Source organism: Erpetoichthys calabaricus, chromosome 18 (assembly GCF_900747795.2).
Source record: "Erpetoichthys calabaricus chromosome 18, fErpCal1.3, whole genome shotgun sequence".
Classification (NCBI taxonomy): domain Eukaryota; kingdom Metazoa; phylum Chordata; class Cladistia; order Polypteriformes; family Polypteridae; genus Erpetoichthys; species Erpetoichthys calabaricus.
In genome coordinates this window covers 45,843,429-45,863,326 of record NC_041411.2, presented here as the reverse complement: position 1 = coordinate 45,863,326, position 19,898 = coordinate 45,843,429, and the positions used below count along the sequence as shown (strand labels likewise).

General features: G+C 41.1%; 1 protein-coding gene across 3 annotated transcripts in view; it reads left to right on the top strand.

Moving 5' to 3' along the window:
• LOC114668539 (apoptosis-inducing factor 3) overlaps positions 1-19,222 on the top strand; it is a 160,233-nt gene extending 141,011 nt beyond the window's left edge. For all 3 annotated transcript variants that reach the window (XM_051921468.1, XM_051921469.1, XM_051921467.1), the window contains exons 20-22: positions 2,674-2,749; positions 9,331-9,435; positions 18,219-19,222. In XM_051921468.1, coding sequence (XP_051777428.1) covers positions 2,674-2,749; positions 9,331-9,435; positions 18,219-18,264 — 227 coding nt within the window. In that variant the 3' untranslated portion in view covers positions 18,265-19,222. The remainder of the gene's footprint in view (positions 1-2,673; positions 2,750-9,330; positions 9,436-18,218) is intronic.
• Positions 19,223-19,898: the final 676 nt, after the last annotated feature.

Sequence of the window (19,898 nt, the reverse complement as noted above, 5' to 3'; positions counted from 1 at the left end):
TCCACCAGGTGGCAGTTCGAGATATCATCACGGTGAGAAAACGTTCAACTTTGCTGTGTTGTGAATTGCATGAAACATCCATTAAATTCTGAGGACACCTTGCCACAATATCTCTGAAAAGGATGTTTAATGATTACATCCATCAATCTGGGGATGCGCCAATTCCATCAAGCATCGGACACGAGGCAGAAACAATCCCTAGACAGGGCATCAGCTCATCACATGGTGAACACAAGCACAGATATACCCTAGAGTCATTTTAGCATTACCAGACCAGAGCACACTATGGAAACCCACCAGGAAAACATACAAACTCCAGGCAGGAAACACCAGGGACGTGACTCCCTGTGAGGCAGCAGCACTACAGCACTGCCAATGTGCCGTCCCTACATGTGTAATTATTAACAGTATTCATTTTACTTATCAGTAAAATGTAACATACATATTTTAATGCATTTCATCATGAAAGTGATATCAAGTATAAATCTAAGGATTCTAAATGTGCAGAGAGCTGGAATGTGAAACTTAGTGTGTTCTGCGTGGCGATTACTGCTTGCCGCTGCTGTCAGTTCAGGAGGAAGCCCCAAAAGCACGTAGCAATTAACAACTGGGTCAGTTTTAAGATGACGTTTATGACGGTCTTCTTTAATGATAAAATAAATTTACGAGATTAAAGTGAACATTTTGAGATTAAAGTCAAAATTTCCACTTTAATAACAAAATAGACATTTTCACTGTGTCCTTAATTTTTTTCTCTGTAGCTCAAATACACTGTAGCCATACATTCTGATACTGTTGTGAAGGTGCAAAAAAAAAAAAAAAAGGCGACACACAAGATGGTTTGTGAGACTTGTAAAATGTATTGTGTCATTACGTTGGGGAATATGCGACGCTTGAATATAAACGAAGCACCACGAATCATGCAAATTCATCCCGTAGGATCTGCAAAGCAGCTTTCTGTCAAATGTAGATAGCAAACAGAGATGCTGACGCCACGTTCCGACTTGGTCACACTGCAGCCCCCGACTTTTTGCTGGTGCTGCAACTCGCACATGTGTATTGTTAAGTGAGTTCTGATTGTTTATAATGGTAGTGATGCTAGTGGGTGGGTCATGCAGTGCGTCGCGACAACCGTGCTCAATCCCACCCCCAGTCTGATGATCTGACCAAGGAATACCCCAACACCACTCCTTGTTCGTGCTCGATTTACCAAGGATGACCATCCTTCCCATCAGCGGGTCATGAAGACAAAGTGGCGTCACTACACCACAAAAGCTGAGAAAGACACCGGGGGAACCACACTGATACCAACAACAGATGTGCTGCATATGCAATGTATGGGGGGGCTACTTGTACTTTTCTCTATTTGATAGTTACAGCAGAATTGCTCTAGGCATTAAAAAAAATCCTACCTATAACTTGCAAGGGGCAACATCATGTACCGTATATGCTCACATACTGTATAAATCGGGTCTTGAAACCTAAAAAATTGATCATAAAATCAGAACTCGACTTAAATGCCTGTTCAAAGATGCAACACTTATTTATTTATTTTTTTTACATCTTCTTGCCTCCTTCAATCTCGCACCAGTTTCTCAGACGCATCAAATTTTGTCGTAGCAGCGCAGTTACGAATTTCTTTCACTACTTCAGTGACGTTTAATTTAAAACCAGCTTCATATTTTCTTCTGATCGAACGCTCCAGTGTAGATAAAGGATGCTCTTATGATGAGGGTGTATGAGGGTGTGAGATGCAAAAAACACAAAACAGTGCAAACGCCGCTTTGGATTTGTTCAGGTATTGCCGTGTGGTCATGTAGGCACAATACATAGGAATAAAAAGGTAGTGTGCTCCATGGTTACTCTCTCAGGTGGGCGTTAGCATATCATAATCTCTTGGACCAACAGCGTGAGTTTTCCGCATTCAACTTATACGACCGACATTATAAAATACCAGAAGTTTTACGGTAAAATCAAGTCCCTTGAGCCCCTTGGATGTTCTCAGTGCAGATGTGTGTGACAGTGTGCTTCTCTGATTTTCCTTTTTCTGGGCGTTGGTGACTTGGTATTTTCTCTGCTTGGTTTTGACCTTGGCCCATTTTTAGTTATGATTTGACTTCATGGCTCATGGTTCTTGCAGTCCTTTGTTTTCATTGCTTTTCTTCTGGTGCCAGTACAGTGGGTAAAGTGGCCGAGCCACCACACTAGAGAGACTGGGGTTCATACTTCTTACGGTAGGCCAGCAAGTTTTGTTGTTTTTTCCTTTGCTTATTTTGTACTTTGAGTTCCCTTTTCTGGTGTTTGGTTTTACTTTATTTAAGGTGCTGTTTTTAGTTCATCTGAGTCTCCTTGAGGTGTCGTTGCACTGCCTTAAGGGCTCCATTTATCACATTTATTAATGTGCTGTCTAAGCATTTCTCTGAACTTGGAGAATTCACCTTCCTCTCCAAATTGTTCCTACTGTCTATAGGTAACAAATGCTCATACTTTCTCAATTTAACAGATGAATATATTTTACAGCAGTCGTTCTTCAGATCGGTGCATTTAAAAATCCAAACTTTAACCATAAAACAGCTTTCTTGTTAGTTTAAGTTAAGATAGCCAAGGTTTAGCTCCTCATCTAATGTAGCATTGCATATTTAAAATAATACTGCTTTGTGCTTTTCCTGCCAGGTCATGGAGAAGGGTTTGATGACGTGATCATCCAAGGAGATCTGGATGAGCTCAAGTTTGTGGCTTTCTACACAAAGTAAGTGCATGACAAAATGCAGTGGCTACACCGGGAACAGATTTTCTGAGTTCCTGCAGTCATTATTCATGCAAACTGCATGGCTTGTATGATGCTGTAGTGTCTTGTATTTATTAAACATAACATTTAAAGTGCATAGAAGCTTCAGAAAAATACAGCTCATTGAAGTTTCCTTATTATGATGCTGGTGAAACATTTTACATTTAAACTCACTGTCCAACTCCTGCAAATATTCCATCGTATAAAATAAGACTTGAAAATGTGGACTACTGGGAGCGACAGAGGGTTTGTGTATTTACTGCGTATAGAATTATTCACACTACTAGCCAACCCACGGCGTACCATACGCCGCATAATCAGGCCGCTTTTTAAATGATTTTTAAGCACAGGGAGAAAATTAACATTTGAAAAATCGGAAATGTAATAAATCACCAAGAAAATTAACATTTGATGTGCCCACCCCCAACTCGTCACCTGAGTCATTTTCCTCTTTGCACAGTCCATATGCATGTGTGAGTCACATAGACTTTTCATTGTTGTTTGCGCTTTTGGCTGCTTTTCTATATATAATCCACCAAGTCATCCGACCATGGTAGTACCGAGGGGGGGTGTACAAAGGGCAGGGACATAATCAGTGCGAGCGTATGAGCCGCTAGCCATGTTTTTGAAAGTTTGGCCCTGTGCCTTATTAATTGTCATCGCAAAAGCAAGTCTAACAGGAAATTGTCTTCGTCTTAAAGTAAAAGGCAAATTATCCGCGACAAACTGTTTTACACGCTGCATACCAACTCGCGGCGTAGTGTACGTCGCATAATCACGCTGCTTTTTTAATGTTTTTTAAGCAGAGGGAAAAAAATGAACATTTGCAAAATCCGTAACACTGCTTTCAGTAAGTACAATGCACACGCGTTTAATTTGTCAGCCACTTTTTGCCAGCCGTCTTTTCTGGTTTGGGCTGCTTTTACAGTGTTACCGCTTGTGTATATTAAATCTTGAAATCCTTCGAGTAAGTAATTAACTAACACGCACCCACCCAGCTTGTGTGAAAAAAATGCGCCCGTTCTTTCATCATTTTGTTGCAGCCTATCAAAGACTTGCTGATCATGTTTTGTAGACTCAATATACATTGGCTTTTCACTCAGTGCGAGGGCGCGCATTCATCTCGGATTATTACATCCTGCTAGACTAATCTGCTACACGGCTGCGTTTGAAAAACTGACTTATCCCGGATGAGTTTCACCGGCATTAATGATTAGGAATCTGGTTGGAACAAAACCCTGCAGCCACAGGGGTTCACCAGGACCGAGTTTGGCAAACACTGCTGAACACAGACGAAACCGACCCAGGTGAGGAGTTGGGGCGGGCAAAGTAGTTGCAGCTATTGATTATTCAGTGTTGTTTGCCTGGGTGTCTGATCTGCATTGACTGACATGGCTGTTTTCTGCGTATCCCATGGTTGTCTTCCGGCAGTGTGAATGCCTCGAGAGACAGGGCGTCCTTGTGTGGTGAGTTGTTGCAGTTTGTGACCACGTCGCCGACATTATCCTAATGTTGGCAAACAAAGCCAACAGCCATTTTGCGAAGTTTGAGAGCAACAGTTTCGTCAATGACATTTTTACATCCAGCTAGTGTGCTAGACTAATGTGCTACACGGCTGCGTTTGAAAAACCGACTTATCCCGGATGAGTTTCACCGGCATTAATGATTAGGAATCTGGTTGGAACAAAACCCTGCATCCACAGGGGTTCACCAGGACAGAGTTTGGGAGACACTGCTGAACACAGACGAAACCGACTCAGGTGAGGAGTTGGGGTGGGCAAAGTAGTTGCAGCTATTGATTATTCAGTGTTGTTTGCCTGGGTGTCTGATCTGCTCGACGGGATCAGAAATAAAAGGAAAACAATGTGAAGGCAATGTCACAGGTGATCCTGTGGTATAGCGGGTCCATAGCTCCCCTTCAAAAGCCCATTTTTAAATAAATAATCATCGCACTCACAGTGTAGCGAGGGGTGTGGAAGTGTGGCTGAAACGGTTTCCGGGTAGACTCGTGCTGCGGGCATTTCTCCCCTGTGCAGTGTGTGAGCGAGTGAGGAGAGAGAGAAAGCCGGTACGTTAGAGTGAGCGAGAGCAGGCTCGAAGGCAATGTGTTCCTGTGGTATAGCGGGTCCATAGCTCCCCTTCAAAAGGCCATTTTTAATCAGGCGACTGACAGTAGTGGAGTCAGGCACAGAGAAGGTCAGCTGCAGAGAGAGCGTCTCGACTGTTGCAGGGCCTGAAGCAGGTGAGAGGCTAATGAAAAAGAGGCACAGGGCTTATTGATTTTTAAAGACTGCTTCCTTCATTGTGTTTTAACTTCAGTTTTAAAGGATTGCGCGGCTCTCTCTTGCGCTGCCTGTTTGTGCCTCTGTCTCTCTGTGGCGCTGCCTCTGTGTGTGTGCGTGGCTCTCTATTGCGCGCTGCCTGTGTGCCTCTGTCTCTCTCTGGCGTTGCCTCTGTGTGTGTGCGTGGCTCTCTCTTGCGCGCTGCCTCTGGGTGAACCAAGGTTCCACTGAGGTTGACTAATGAAAAGTCAACGTGGCTCAGAGCTTCAAGTGGACTGTGGCACAGACAAACAGAAATGACGGCATGTTTTCCGAGGCGTCGCGTCCGAGTTGGTGGCCGTGGCTCTGTGATTTTTTCGTCATATCCAATGGTCTAAAAGTTGGTGGGCGTGGCTCCTTCCTGCGTGCGCCATTGGCGTCTTACTTGTCGGCGGTTTAGTGAATGCTTTCCATGGGTGGCTACTTGTCTCCCGGCTTAGTGAATTATATATATATAGATGAGGGATGTTTTATGTTGCCGTTGTGGTTAATCATTGCAGTTATTGCTCTTGAATCATATAATACAGTAGTCCCCCCCCATATCCATAGGCGATACATTCCATGCCCCCCATGGATAATACTGAACCCTATATATATAGAGTGAGAAAGGTAAATAAGAACTTTTGAGAACTGAAGAAAATTTGGAGTGTCCACCGGGCCACCCAGTTTACTACAGGTGTCCAAAAAACTGAACAGTTGACTGATCACCAACCACCTAGCAGATGTAAAAAAGGACACTGTATGTAAAAACCTTGAAGTGAAAACTGCAGTACTGCCTGCAGCTAGAAGGTGCGAACAAGGAGAAGTGCTCCTGAAAAAAGCAAAAATGAACAGAGACTCCTTACATATGTGCAGTAGAAAGCTGAAAAGAAAAGGAACAAAACATCACCTACGCCAAACCAATAGTACACCTGCTTTGATTCTGAGAACTATTAATTGTAACTTAAGAGTTAGGATAAAGCCAGGTAAAGTATTATGGTATTGGTAATGACTGTACCTGAAAAGTAATAACCTTTGTGAAGGACAAGTCTTTAGCTATTATACTTTTCTTCCTAAATCCAGTAGGAGGTTCAGAGCAGCATCTTACACGCACACATGCACACTCACAAGCTTTGTGTGGGGGTAACCCAGTGAAAACTAGCTGTGATCAACTGAATGTCATGGAGTAGACGATGGAAGCTTGATAACCAGCTAAAGAACTTATCCATTTTGACCATGTGAGTTGAAAGATCAGAATTCATAAGTTTTGTGCCTTTTTCTATCGGAGCAAAAAAGTGCAACTACAGTAAGCTATTGTAAATTTATATTTTGTGTTCTTTGTTATTGTCCTTCACATTTATATATCTATATCTACATCTATATATTGTGGCAAGTGGCTGGGGGAGGTACCCAGCCGGGACGCCCAGGAGGAAGTGCTGGGGGGAAGAAGACCAGGGACACCCAGGGTGCTTCCGGGTGCGCAGCCGGTACCTCCGCCACACTGGAGAGTGCCGGCAGAAGCTAATTGGGAGGCACCTGGAGCACATCCGGGTGGGAATAAATGGGGCCGCCTCCCTCCATTAGATGGCTGGAGTCAGGTGGAAGAGGACGGAGCTTGGAGGAGAGGAGTAGAGGTGGTCAGAAGAAGAGGCATTGTGAGAGGCCTGGACTGTGGGTGATTTAGTACGAGAGTACTGGGTTGTGCTGTCACTTTATAAATAGTGTAAATAAAGCGTGTGTGGTGATTTAAACAATGTCTACCTGTCTGTGTCCGGGCTGCTTTCCACAATATCTACTTTCATATATCCACCTTCTATTATTCTTATTTTATAAATAAATTGTATCATTTGGTTTATTGCAGCAAGCATGTCTCGTTTTTTTGTTGATAAATATATCACTACTTCTGAACTACAATACAGAAAGTTATTTAATGTAGGCTTTTGCTGATTTATGACCCTTGTTAATAAATTGTAAAGATCTCTTTAGATTTCTAATGTGTCTGCTGGAAGGTAAAACAGAGATCCTTGGGTGGGCAGAAGTTAAAATCCTGACACAAATTCATTTGGCATCCCTGGGCAGGCATTTTATTGATTATTTTAAATTACTTAAACTGATTGATTAACATTAATCAATTAATTCTTCTTTTCACATCATTCACATTTTCTACACCTCAGAGGTGTGTTGCTTTGTATTTCTTGTAGCATTTTACATTTTGGAATGAAAATATATAAAGATAATACAATAAATATGAAGCATAGCAGAGCAGCAATACACATTGTTTTATTAAATGACTGTTTTGTGTATTTTTACTTGAATGTACTAATCATCATTCACATATCACATAATAGACACCTAGAATTATTTAATACCTTAATTTTAAACACTTAAAAATAGCAAATTTACCCAGCAAAATAGCCCAAAGCGTAAGGTAGTCAAAAAGACATGGTAAGCATGGGTGGTGTCAGAGAGAGTTGGGTAAATAGTCTGAGAGGGGGGCCCATATGAGATATTTCAGAGTAGTTGAATGGGTATACACCAACTCTCAATGGGAGGGGTCTCCATCAGAGATTTTACAATGGTGCAAGTGTGAGCAGCAGAGAAAGGGGTGCCAGATGAATGAAAAAAATCATTGGAGGGGAATTGAAAATTAACCCAAAATACTGCATTGTTTTTTTAAAAAAAAGTACTCCAAAAATGCAACCCTTGAAAGTCATTTTTTCCAGCGGATGACGATCGAAAATAGCCCAACTGGGCAAGAAAAACGCAGACTTGGCAACACTTATTAGGAGGTCCCAGTCAGGGTAGCCCATATAGACAACTTTATTGCAGGGTCACTTATATACTGTAAATGCCAATGTAAACACATCCATGGATCTGTCAGTATATCTACAGAATTTGTGAAAAGGTGAAAATCAAAGGCATCACCAGGGCCAGATAATATGTATCTTGTGTGCTTAAGGAGGTTAGCGAGTACATATGTAAAACCTTGAGGTTCTCACATGAGCACTCTAATGGTTATGAAATAAAGAGTTCATAATCACAAAGAGTCTTAAAAATACTGAAAAATGTCCACTAGAGGAGGAAAAGACCATCAATCCCTGACTAACAACAAGGGCAAAGACACAGTCTTTAGAAATAAAAATATTTATTAGCACAAAAATGATCTGTGAAGCACAAAAAGGAAAACGTGTTGTCTGAAATGATAACAACAACCTAAGGCAGTCCAAGTTCTAGTATATAATCCAAGGCAAGGGCTAAAACAGAGCTTAAGGTCTCAAAATCCAGTAAATCCTAAAAATGCACAACAATCAAAAAACTCAATAACTCCAAAGTGCACACAATGAACCGCAACGGACAATGGGTTTTCTTTAGCCTTTATAGCTTTGGCAGTAATGGGCAAGTGGCCCTGTGTCTTGGAGGAACTACCCACACAATACAAGGAACATAAAGTAAGATACACATATGCATAGAAACTAAATGATGAACAATATTAACATAAATAAATGAATCAAAAATAAACAAAACAGACATAAAGTGGCCTTTGAACTCCAATGGCTGAAATATAACAATAATACGCTCCCACTCTTTGTGTTAAGTGCCTGCTGTAAATTGTCTGGGTACATACCTAAGGGAAGGTGCAAAAATCAATAGATATTGTGTACATTCTCAGTACCCAAGATGCACATGACACAGTGGCCAGTGCTGCTGCCTCGCAGCTCCAAGAGGCCGGGTTCAAATCCTTGAGCATATCCTCTCTATATGCATTTGGTGTGTTCTCCCTGGGTCTCCATAGATATTTTCCAGGTATACAAGTATTCCTTCCATATGACAAAGATGTGTGGGTTAAGGTAGTTGTCAACTCTATGCTGGTCTGAATGTGTGTGGTGTGTGTGTGTTTGTGCCCTCCACTGCTGGGTTCTGAATTGCTTGGGCTTCCTCTGATTAAGGTGGTTCTTAAAATGAATGACTGAATGGTAGAAGAACATGAAGCGATGTTACAATTAATATACCACACTATTTTCTAAGCCTATGTGTTTTGTGCTGTCACTATCTCATGACATACTGTGTTCACATCTATTTATATTGTTTGTCACTTCACAAAAAAAATCAAGATGGCCTATACTTTGACAAGATATCTGATGACTGTTACATTATCTTGCATGATTCAGAAAACAGAAGACTTGTATGAAATTCTAAAAGTAACACTTCACTTACCTTTGGAATATCTGGTGTTTGTTTTAGGAGTGACGAGGTGATTGCCGTTGCAAGCATGAACTATGACCCCATCGTGTCCAAGGTAGCTGAGGTGTTTCGGTCTGGGAGAGCAATTAAGAAGAGAGACGTGGAGTAAGTTTTTTTTTTTTCTGCAGTAGTATACTACCTTTCATATATTGTTTTTACAAGACAAACCATATATATATACCACATATACTGGATATATGTTATATATTATGGGGTGCCATTCAGGAAAAAAGGCAAAATAACAAAAGTATTCAGCTCTGTGCTGCAGAATTAGGAGTTGATCAATGGAGCTCCATCCGGCGGGTCACTCTAAGTGTAAAAGACGCCTCCTTCCGGGCTTCTTATATCACACAAACTGGAAGGGGTTGGGCTAAGTGCCTTCATTGGGTGGTTTCTGGGTGCTTCGGGGAGAGAAGCAAAATAAAATGTTAGTGACAGTGCTCCCCTAGCACCCTGGTAAGTTATCACATACTTCAAGTGAGCCCATGAAGAGATCCTCCAACATGCATGCGAGACAGTATGTACATACAGTATATACATAACTCTAAGCCTAACCCTAATACATATTGTGTGTATGTAGATAGATAGATAGATGTGAAAGGTACTATATGATAGATAGATAGATAGATAGATAGATAGATAGATAGATAGATAGATAGATAGATAGATAGATAGATAGATAGATAGATAGATATGAAAGGCACTATATAATAGCTAGATAGATAGATAGATAGATAGATAGATAGATAGATAGATAGATAGATAGATAGATAGATAGATAGATAGATAGATAGATAGATAGATAGATAGATATGAAAGGTACTATATGATAGATAGATAGATAGATAGATAGATAGATAGATAGATAGATAGATAGATAGATAGATAGATAGATAGATAGATAGATAGATAGATAGATAGATAGATAGATAGATAGATAGATAGATAGATAGATAGATAGATAGATAGATAGATAGATAGATGTGTATATTATAAAGGATGTGTTCAAACCATGATATATGAGGGGTGATCACAACATTCTGAGTACGACCTGTTAAGAGTAGCACCAGCAACGCCCTTGAATCACAATGAACAATAGCAGACTGGCAAGGACATTCACGAGGCTTCTCTGTGCCATGTTTTGTCGTGGTTGGACAGCCACTCCTCTGAAGCAGACCAGATGGCTTCATCCTTGCCATAGCACGTTCAGACTGGACGACGGATGGCAGTGACACAGGGCCACACAGGGTGGGTGTGGTGTCACTTTGAATCCACAGCCTCACAAAGTTCACTTTAAATCTGTGCAGTGTGCTTGGTGGCATTGCTGTGAAGCAGAAGATGGATGGTCAGCTGCTGTCCTTGTCACTTCTCTACGTGTGCAGACAGCAAACCAATTCAGCCTAATATTGACTAGGTATTTCTTAATGCTTTTATTCGGTATGGGTCACAATGGCTGCACGTTATTGTTGCAACCAAATATCCAAATTAGAAGCTAATACTTGCTATTAGCAGAACTTGTTACTTTCATTCTACCATGCCAGGTCATTTTTGTATTATAGATTTTTTCTCGGAGCAGGTTAAGTGAAAGATGCTGGTTACTTTCTGCGTTATCATAGAGGTAGTGGGGCTCACTCAATGCACTGTGGGTTGGCCCAGTTTTGTGCACCCTATGCTTAATTCACTCACACAGAAAGACCCGTGCACTCACGATTATGAGTGATGCCTACACGCCTACGAATAAATAAAATGTATTATTATTATTATCACACAGCCCATCACTCCTCAGTATTCCATTTAGGGACTCACTAACTTTAGGTTGAGCAGAGTAAATGGGTATCCCTGGGTGTCCACTAGACACTGCAGGTTGATACACCTTAGTTACTGCCACGTACCTATGGGTATTATCATGCCACGTTCAAAGTCACTTGTTTTTCCCTTTGCAACACTCAGCTGACCACTGTGCCATTCTAGAAATGCTGATGTGCCTGTTTGATACCATATAATACTACCATCACATGACGTAGGGCATTTTAGAATGTCATATTTGGGTGAAGGTGGGGAGATGTACCTAATAAACGGACAACTCAGTACATATGCACACTGAGTTTCCTGGATAAGAAGTCATATGTGGTACATGTATAATGGACATTCTCTATACACCTAGGGTATTCAACTCTGGACCTGGAGGTCTGCGGTGGTGTCAGGTTGTCATTCCAACCAGTTTCGTAATTAGACGTCAGGCCTAACAGATAATGAAACTTGGTATTTAATGACATGGCTTGTTTGTGCATTTATTCTTCCCAGGCAAATCCTTATCACACTGCATATTTTTCATTTTCTGAGAACATTATCCAAATGCTTTGTGGTCCAGAACAGATTTGTACCTCTTGGTACTTCCCTTCTCTCTCATTTATTTCAAAACGTTGTACTAACGCAGATATTTCATGATGCATACACACAGGTTTAAATGGAAGTGCGTTAGCTGAAGGGCTGGCGGCTAACTCTGTCATCTGCACCTCATTATTGACTGATGGCTGGTTAAGAAAACAGGTGTGAAAGATGCCCGGACATAGACAGACACCGAGACAGCCAGATGTCCACTAACACACGCGTTTATTTTCTTTTCAGTGCACACAACACCAATACACACAAACCACCAGCAAACTCAGTTCTTTACTTTTCTTCTGCCGCCTCCACTCCTCTCTCGCAAGCTCCGTCCTCTTCCACCCGACTCCGGCTCCCTGAATGGAGTGAGGCAGCCATTTTTATAATGCACCCGGATGTGCTCCAGGTGCTCCCTGATGGCCTTCCTGCAGCACTTGCTGGTGTTGCAGAAGTGCTGCAGTCCAAGTCTCCATAGTTCTTCAGGCGCCCCCTGGCGGTGGCCACAGATCCCCACAGGGTTGATCCTTCCAGCTCCATGGTTTCCATATCATCCAGGATGGCCGCCCTCTTGCGACCTGGGGAAGGAATTGCCCCTCTCACGGTCCCCTGCTTCTCCAGGCCTCCCGGTGGGGCAAGGTCCCCAGACATCCATCACACAGGCAACAAGTAAAGCCCAAACAGAGCTGTTTAAAACTAAAATGGGCCATCAAGGGTTGTGAATTGTAACAAAAAAGTTAACTAAAAATAAGAACAAAAAAAAACATATGGCTCTAGTAGTCAGTACAGTAAATGAGTTCTAATTAAAAATATGGTTAAAGCAAAAACCTGCAGCCACTGTGGACCTCCAGAGCAGAGCTGAGTACCCCAGCATTTACTATCGTACACTTTATGATACAGAGTGAGTGCATTTTGAAAATATTCAGACCCCTTCATGAGAGATTTTAATAAATTTGTAAACCTTTCTGAAAACTTGTTTTCACTTTGTCATTATGGGTTATTGAGTGTAGATTGAGAGGCCAAAATGGCAACTTTATCCATTTAAAATTAAATCTACAACACAGTAAAGTGTGCAAAAACGGAAGGGATCTGAATACTTTCTGGTCCATCTGTGTATCTTCATATGTGTATCTTCATATACACATATATATTTGAAACAATGTATATACATAAAGAGAAGTAACTGAACCAATATTCATATTCACAGTTAGAATGTGGGTGAAGTAAAACCATCACACGTTTTTGCTACCAGTCTGCCTAAGCTAATGTCACCTTTTTGTTTTATCTGCTCTGAACGGCTCTCCTGTTTTCTGTTTTGCACTCACAAAATGAAGGATGTTTACTCGTCATGGCAAGTATGTCAACATAGGTTTTGGACTTTGTTGTGTTTTGTACCATGACAGGGCTTGGACAGAAATTTACAAAAAGCCACAAGTGACTGCAAGCCTTCCTGTTTTCAGCCAAAACAGACCATCATTCAGGCAGTGGAGTACCCGACAATCTGAGGCTTGCAGTGGAATACGCTCTCAAATATATCCCTGCTGTAATACAGATTAGAAATATTAGCAATTGCGCTTTTGTGCTGCTATGGTATGCTGTTACAAATGACACATTTTTGGTAAAAGGTTTAATAATTCCAATATGTTGTATTCCCATCATTGTTAACCTCACACACACATCACTTGCTCTAACCTAAATAATCCAATTGAGGGTCGATGGGGACCAGAGCCTACCCTGGCACTATTAGATGCAATGCAGACACCAGCCCCAGGCGGGACACACACTCACACAGGGCCTAGTAAAAGTGCCCAGTTAGCCAAATCTGCACGTGTTTAGGAATGTGAAAAACCCAACCCGAGCACCTGAAAGAAAACCCATAAGCCACAGGGAGAACAAGCAAACTCCATATGGATAACAGTGCTTTGGTTTTGAACCCAAGATGCTGGAACTGTGAAGCAATAACTGGTAATGTGCCCCCCTCGTCAACTTCTCTAAGCATATCATTGTATTATCAAGTGTTTCTCACTTTTTTTTTTAATTTGCTTTTCAATGTTCATAAGAGATTGTTGTAAATCCATGCAAAAGTTGATCCATTGGAACACACTTTTTTAATGTAAAGTATCGGCATTTCTCAGTGTGAATATCTGTGTGACAAAATGTACAGAAGCTACTTCTGACCACTGATCTATCCATCCATTCATTTCCTGAGTTATAGAATCCCAGTGAGCTACTGTATAGCCTATTCCAGGACCATAAGACACAAGACAGAAACCAGACTTGGATGTCATGCCATTCCGTCAATGGGCACACTCACACCCTCTTCACTGTGGTCCAAAAAAGAGGCAGGAGGAATAAGACCCATGTGAACTTGGTGAGAAGAGGCAGTCCCCTTATAGTAATGAACACTGGGCTGTGAGACTAACCTTTGCACCACTCAGCCTCACCATAGCTTAGCCAAATTTCCTCAAAACCAAGTAAGAGTTGCACTGACCTCTGTACATGGGATACTCCTACTACTACTAGTTGGTGGCGTCACTGAGCTTGTTTTCTAGATTCTTGATTTCCCAGTAGTTGACCTTGGTATGGCATGGACCTTGGTTTGGATTTACCTGGTGGTCCTGATGTTGGAGGCCAAAGCAGCAAATCACTTTTTCCACACACTTCTTGCCTTGCTGCCAACCTCAATTTCTCTTCTTCTTTTTTCCTTCTTGTAAGATTCAATCCCTTCCTTATATGACCAATTTTCATGGGTCCATTCCTCTCCAAAATCCACTTTAATGCAGCCTTTTAAATTACAAAAATATATATTATTTTCATACACAAATACAATTATAGGCAGCTTTAAACCTACAGTAAAACTGAACAAGACAGACCACTCGTGAGTGTTATGGTTTTAGTAAGCATTTATAAACAGAGTGCTCTAAATGATAAGACATGAAGGACAACATCCACACTTGTGGTGTTGCAAGTCGTTACGCATCACAAGATGAACCTGCAGCATCTTTTTAGGAAAAATACAAATTTTAATCAGTATGTCATTCTTGGAGGAGGTCATTTCTGTGTCAAGTTGGTGCCATAATTTCACACGCCAAACACAGAGCCATGAAAATAAGTACAGAGGAGAAATTGATAAGACCACCGTCTCCTTTAGAATTATGTATGCAGTGTCCAGTATGAATGAAAAATATGGCAGTGTCTTACCATCCGGGTCTGTGCTTCAGGAATGAAGCCACTGAAACCATCTTCCCCTAAATTACTGTAGTACTATGCCAAGCAGCAAAACGTTTATTAATAATGGCACCTTGGATTCATATTATGAAGTTCCTTATAAACATAAGACAGGAGGTCATTCAGTCTGTCAAGCATGTTTAGCTTCCTTATAACAGATTGAGCCCAATATCTCATTCACGTACTTCAATATTTTGATTCTTGTGTTCATCTGGATGAGGGAGAAGGCCAACAGTCGTTGATATTTCAAACAGTCCTTTGCCATAGGACCAAGGTCTTTCCGTGGACCATCTCCCCATCTCATTGGAGGTTTACCAACTGGACGTATTAAGTTCTAGGCCCACCAGAATGTCTTGCCATGTGTACTTTCATTTTAACACTGTCATGATGACATCTTTGAAGCCAAACAGCAAATTTCCTCGATAGTTGCAGTATCTGTCTCTCCATTACACGCTGTGTGACTCAAACCTAATAACTCATCCACATGATTTTCAAAAGTTGTCAATGTTACCACTTCAACTACATGTCGCCATTGTTTCTTCCAGATTCTCATGACCATTCTTGATTTCTACCTTAAATACACTTCCCCTTAATTTCAAGTTCAGGTTTATTGTCACCTGCACATACTGCAATGAAATTCTTCCTTGCACATCTCCTCAGAATAGTGACAGTGAAAGTAAAGGACAATGAGGGAGATGGAAGCTAGATGGTGTGATGGTATCAATGAAGAAGAGAACTACAACTCATAAGGACTGAGGAGCCATCATCAGGGACATCAGCTCACCAGAAAAAAACAGTAAATGGCTTTTACAGAAACAGTGAGGAAGTTAGATATGCAAGGATGAGTCACAGTTTTATGACATGTTTTTCATTTTGAACTTTTTTGTTGAGGTGGCACAGTATTTACTGCTGTTGCATCATGGCTCCAGAGACCTTGGTCCAATTGTGGATAACTTTATGGAGTTTATAATTCTCCCCATGCGTTCCTTTGAATAACCTTGGGTTCTCCAGTTCTCATCTCACAGAGGACTATGTTAGCTGAACTGGTCTAACAGAGTCTGGAGGAGTGCCCAGGCATGGACTGGTTCACCACCCTGGGTTATTTCATGGGAGTGATGCTACTATGAACGTGTGGATCACAACTGGAAATAAACTGTATGTATAAAATGTTGATGGCAAATCCTCCTCTCTTGCCTTGCCATGGTGATTTTTAATTTTCTGTCCAACCCCAGCATTCCCTGTTTTCATGTAATGTAGCCCGGCTTCTCCTTTTTCCATTTGCAGTGGTGCTCTTGAGTCTCATTTTAAAAGTGCGTTTTTGACTCTTGACATTAAAACACAAAAATAAAAATGTTTTAGAAATTCAGGTAAACATCTGTCAGTCTACTGTACATGGGAAAAGTCTGGAAATGACCTTTATAGACCACTTAGACAGACTGACTGAGTAACAGTAGCCAACAGCTCGATATTGTAGGCCTCTCCACTGACTTCACTTCTGTCAGCACTGCAGATGGAAATATCTGTGTGGTACAAATGAGAATTAATGAATAGAGTCAAGTGAAAAGGTAAGTCCACCTTATGAAATGCTTTCCCTTTTTTAACCTATGTAGGCGTATCAAGATTTGATCTTCATGTAAGTATATATAGATAAAGGTGATATAACAAACATCATGTCATTTACATTTTGAAGTCCACTGTATATGTGAAATAATCATAAATGCAGATTTTGCATTTGGAAAAAGTAAGTAAACCCCTACGTTTGTCACTCCTTCCAATCAGAATTGGCTGCACCACATCATGCGCAGATGATTAGAACATCATGAGATTATCAGACATTTAGTTTGATTTGCTGACGTGTGTGTTATCACCATGATGAGATCGAAAGAGCTCTCCGAGGATTTCACAAGTAATGTTATAAATGCCTACAAGTCTGGGAAAAGTTTAAAAAAATCTCCAAACAATTGGAAAGCAGTCATTCCACTGTCATCAAAAATTGGAGAAGATTCCGAACAACTGCCAACTTGTGCACGCCAGTAACTTCAGCCCAAGAGCAGCACACATGCTGAAAGTCATTGGGAACCCTTAAATTTCATCACAGAACTACCAGGTAGCTTTTGTGTCTGTTGATGTCAACATGTATGAGTCTACCATTAGAAAGAGGCTGCCCAAATTAGATCTACGTGGGAGATGTTCTAGGAGGAAACCAGAAAGAGCATCAGGGCAAGACTAAGGATTGCCTATGAACACCTGAGGAAAGACCAACTTTTCTGGAACAGTTTGCTATGGATAGATGAGGCAAAGATAGAATTATTTGACCAGAGTACCAGAGACATGTTTGTCAAACCCAAAGACAGAATTTGACTAGAAGAGCTTGACACAAACTGTAAGGCATGGTGGTGGAAATGTTACAGTTTGAGGTTGCTTGCTGCATCTGGGCCTAGACAGCTCACCATCACAGAATCCACTATGAAAACCTTCAGTGTAAAAGAGGATGCTTGAGGGTAGTCTAAAACCATCTGACAGAAGACCAACCAAAAGTGGTCCTTGCAACATGACAGTGACCCTAAACACACCAGTACATTCACCAAGGAATGGCTGAAAAGAAAGACATGGAAGTTTCTGAAATGACCATATCAAAACTCGGATCTGAATCCCATCAAGATGCTTTGAGAGAGGATTTGAAATTGGCTGACCACACGGAATTCCCAACAAACATCACACAGCTGAAGGAATTGCGCATGGAGGAGTATGAAAAAGTTTCTCCCAGTCAAAGTCTGAAACTGCTAGACAGCCATAGAAAACACTTACTTTTTCCCATACCTGTTAATTTTTTAATGAATAAATTATTGCAAAGTCAAATTTTTAGTTACATTACCTTTATCTAAAGATACATTTTAAATGAAGACCAAATCTTTCACGGGGTGTACTTACTTTTTCGCATAGGGGTATATGAAGAACCAGGGTGTGTAGTGCTACTCCAGTCCACAGCACCAATGTGCCAATTCGATGCTCTGGCCTGCCCGGTTTGCCTTTGGGCTCCACTGATGTACACACACACATGCACACAAAGGAGCAAACTTTTGGTTGTTCTAAAGCCAAGACCTAAACATATTCAATCCTCAGATCCAAATGACCAATTTAGAACTGAGCTCTCAAGCAGTGGAGAAAGCAAAACCTGCACACCACTGAGTATCCATCAGAGTCCTTGTTTGACTCCCTTGTGCTGTTTCATGCCTGAAATTCACTTTTTCTTTTAATATGCTTCTTCTTTCCTTTAGGACTGGTGACATGTCATGGCTGATCGGGAAGGGCCTTCAGCAGTAGCCACACGTGCCAGGAGGTCACCCACTGCTCTTCAGTTTCTTTGGAATGGTCCATGACCAGTTTAATCACTGACTGAATGTTCTCTGCAATGATTTGGTCCATCAGGAGTCCAAAAAACGGTCAAGAAAATCTTTATGTCCTTCAACAAAGGAGACACATCTGTACATATTGTATAAATGAGTCAATGTGACAAACAATTTGTACAGGCAAAGACATCCTTAGTGGCCATGTTTTAAGTTTGCATATCCATCACCAGCACGCGCCTGACTGAGTGTGAAAACTTGAGCATGTTCTCCATGGATCTGAGGAGCTATATAATAAGAGCCTGTGCTGTGTACTAGAGCTTCCGGATTGTAGCTCTGCATGCATAGACCCATTGTTAGAAGGTACAAGACGCTGTCATTTACATAATCAACCTGTGCCACGGAGTCAATTGTCTGGCACCTCTTGTACTGTTTCAAGGCTCAGCCACACCTTTTCTATGGAAGCAAATGGCAAGGCGAGTAAATGTTGAATTACTCCAGCATATCTGAGTGACCTTTTTTACAGGACGTGTGCTTTTTCCTTTCAGTGATACCAAACCAGTGGTTCATCTGGGTGAGAAAAAGTACTTATTTGTACTATATACTTCTTTCAAGGTTTACATTTTGGGACCTTTACTTTAAAAAGACTGTGCAGCAGTGCCATATTAACTCATGACATCCAAGTAGCTCAACCAGTTTAAATCTCCTGAGCCGTAAAACTCTGTTTTGGTAGGTGTGCCTGCTCTTGAACACTGCTTCTAACTCAGGGAGTGAAAGCTTTGAGAGTCTGCCATTTGAAGCTGTCTGCTGCTGCTGCTCTATCACATGGATGTATGAAATAAACACAAAAGTGGTTGCTACACAAGAAGCAGAATTGTTATAATCACCAACTGCTTGCAAATGTTTTATAACAATAAAAATATGATGTATATGTAGATGTATATGACTCTGCAGTCGACTGTCCAAGGTTGGTACCTGTCCAATGTTGCTGGGATAGGTAGACCCCTGAAGCTATCTATCTATCTATCTATCTATCTATCTATCTATCTATCTATCTATCTATCTGTCTGTCTGTCTGTCTGTCTGTCTGTCTGTCTGTCTGTCTGTCTGTCTGTCTTCCAAGAATTTTTCATGCGCTTTATCACAGCACCAGTTCGTCGACATATAAAACAGCAAACTGGGAAATGGTAATATCTATGAATCCCAAACAAAATCTTTACTTAATATGGGATCGGTGGACTGGCAGTCAATGGCCCTGTCCAAAGTTTTCTGCAGCGATCACAAGAGAAAGAGGGAAATTTTAGCAAAAAAGGTTTTCCTAGACCTTATATTTTCACACTGGTGTATTTAATTTCTTTCCCTCAATCAGCAAGAAGCAGGTCCGAGACTAACAGTCTTGAATCCCACTGCTAACACCAAACTGTAGAGGTATTAACCATATCAAAAATAAATCTGACAGTTCAGTCAAATGATCAGTCTGATGCTAGGCTGGTGCCAGGTGTTTGGTGCATCAAAACATATGCTTTTATAATGTACTTACTGACCTCTTTAACACACGTCATACATGATTTATCTTTTACCATTTTCCAGAAACAAAAATAAAAATCATAA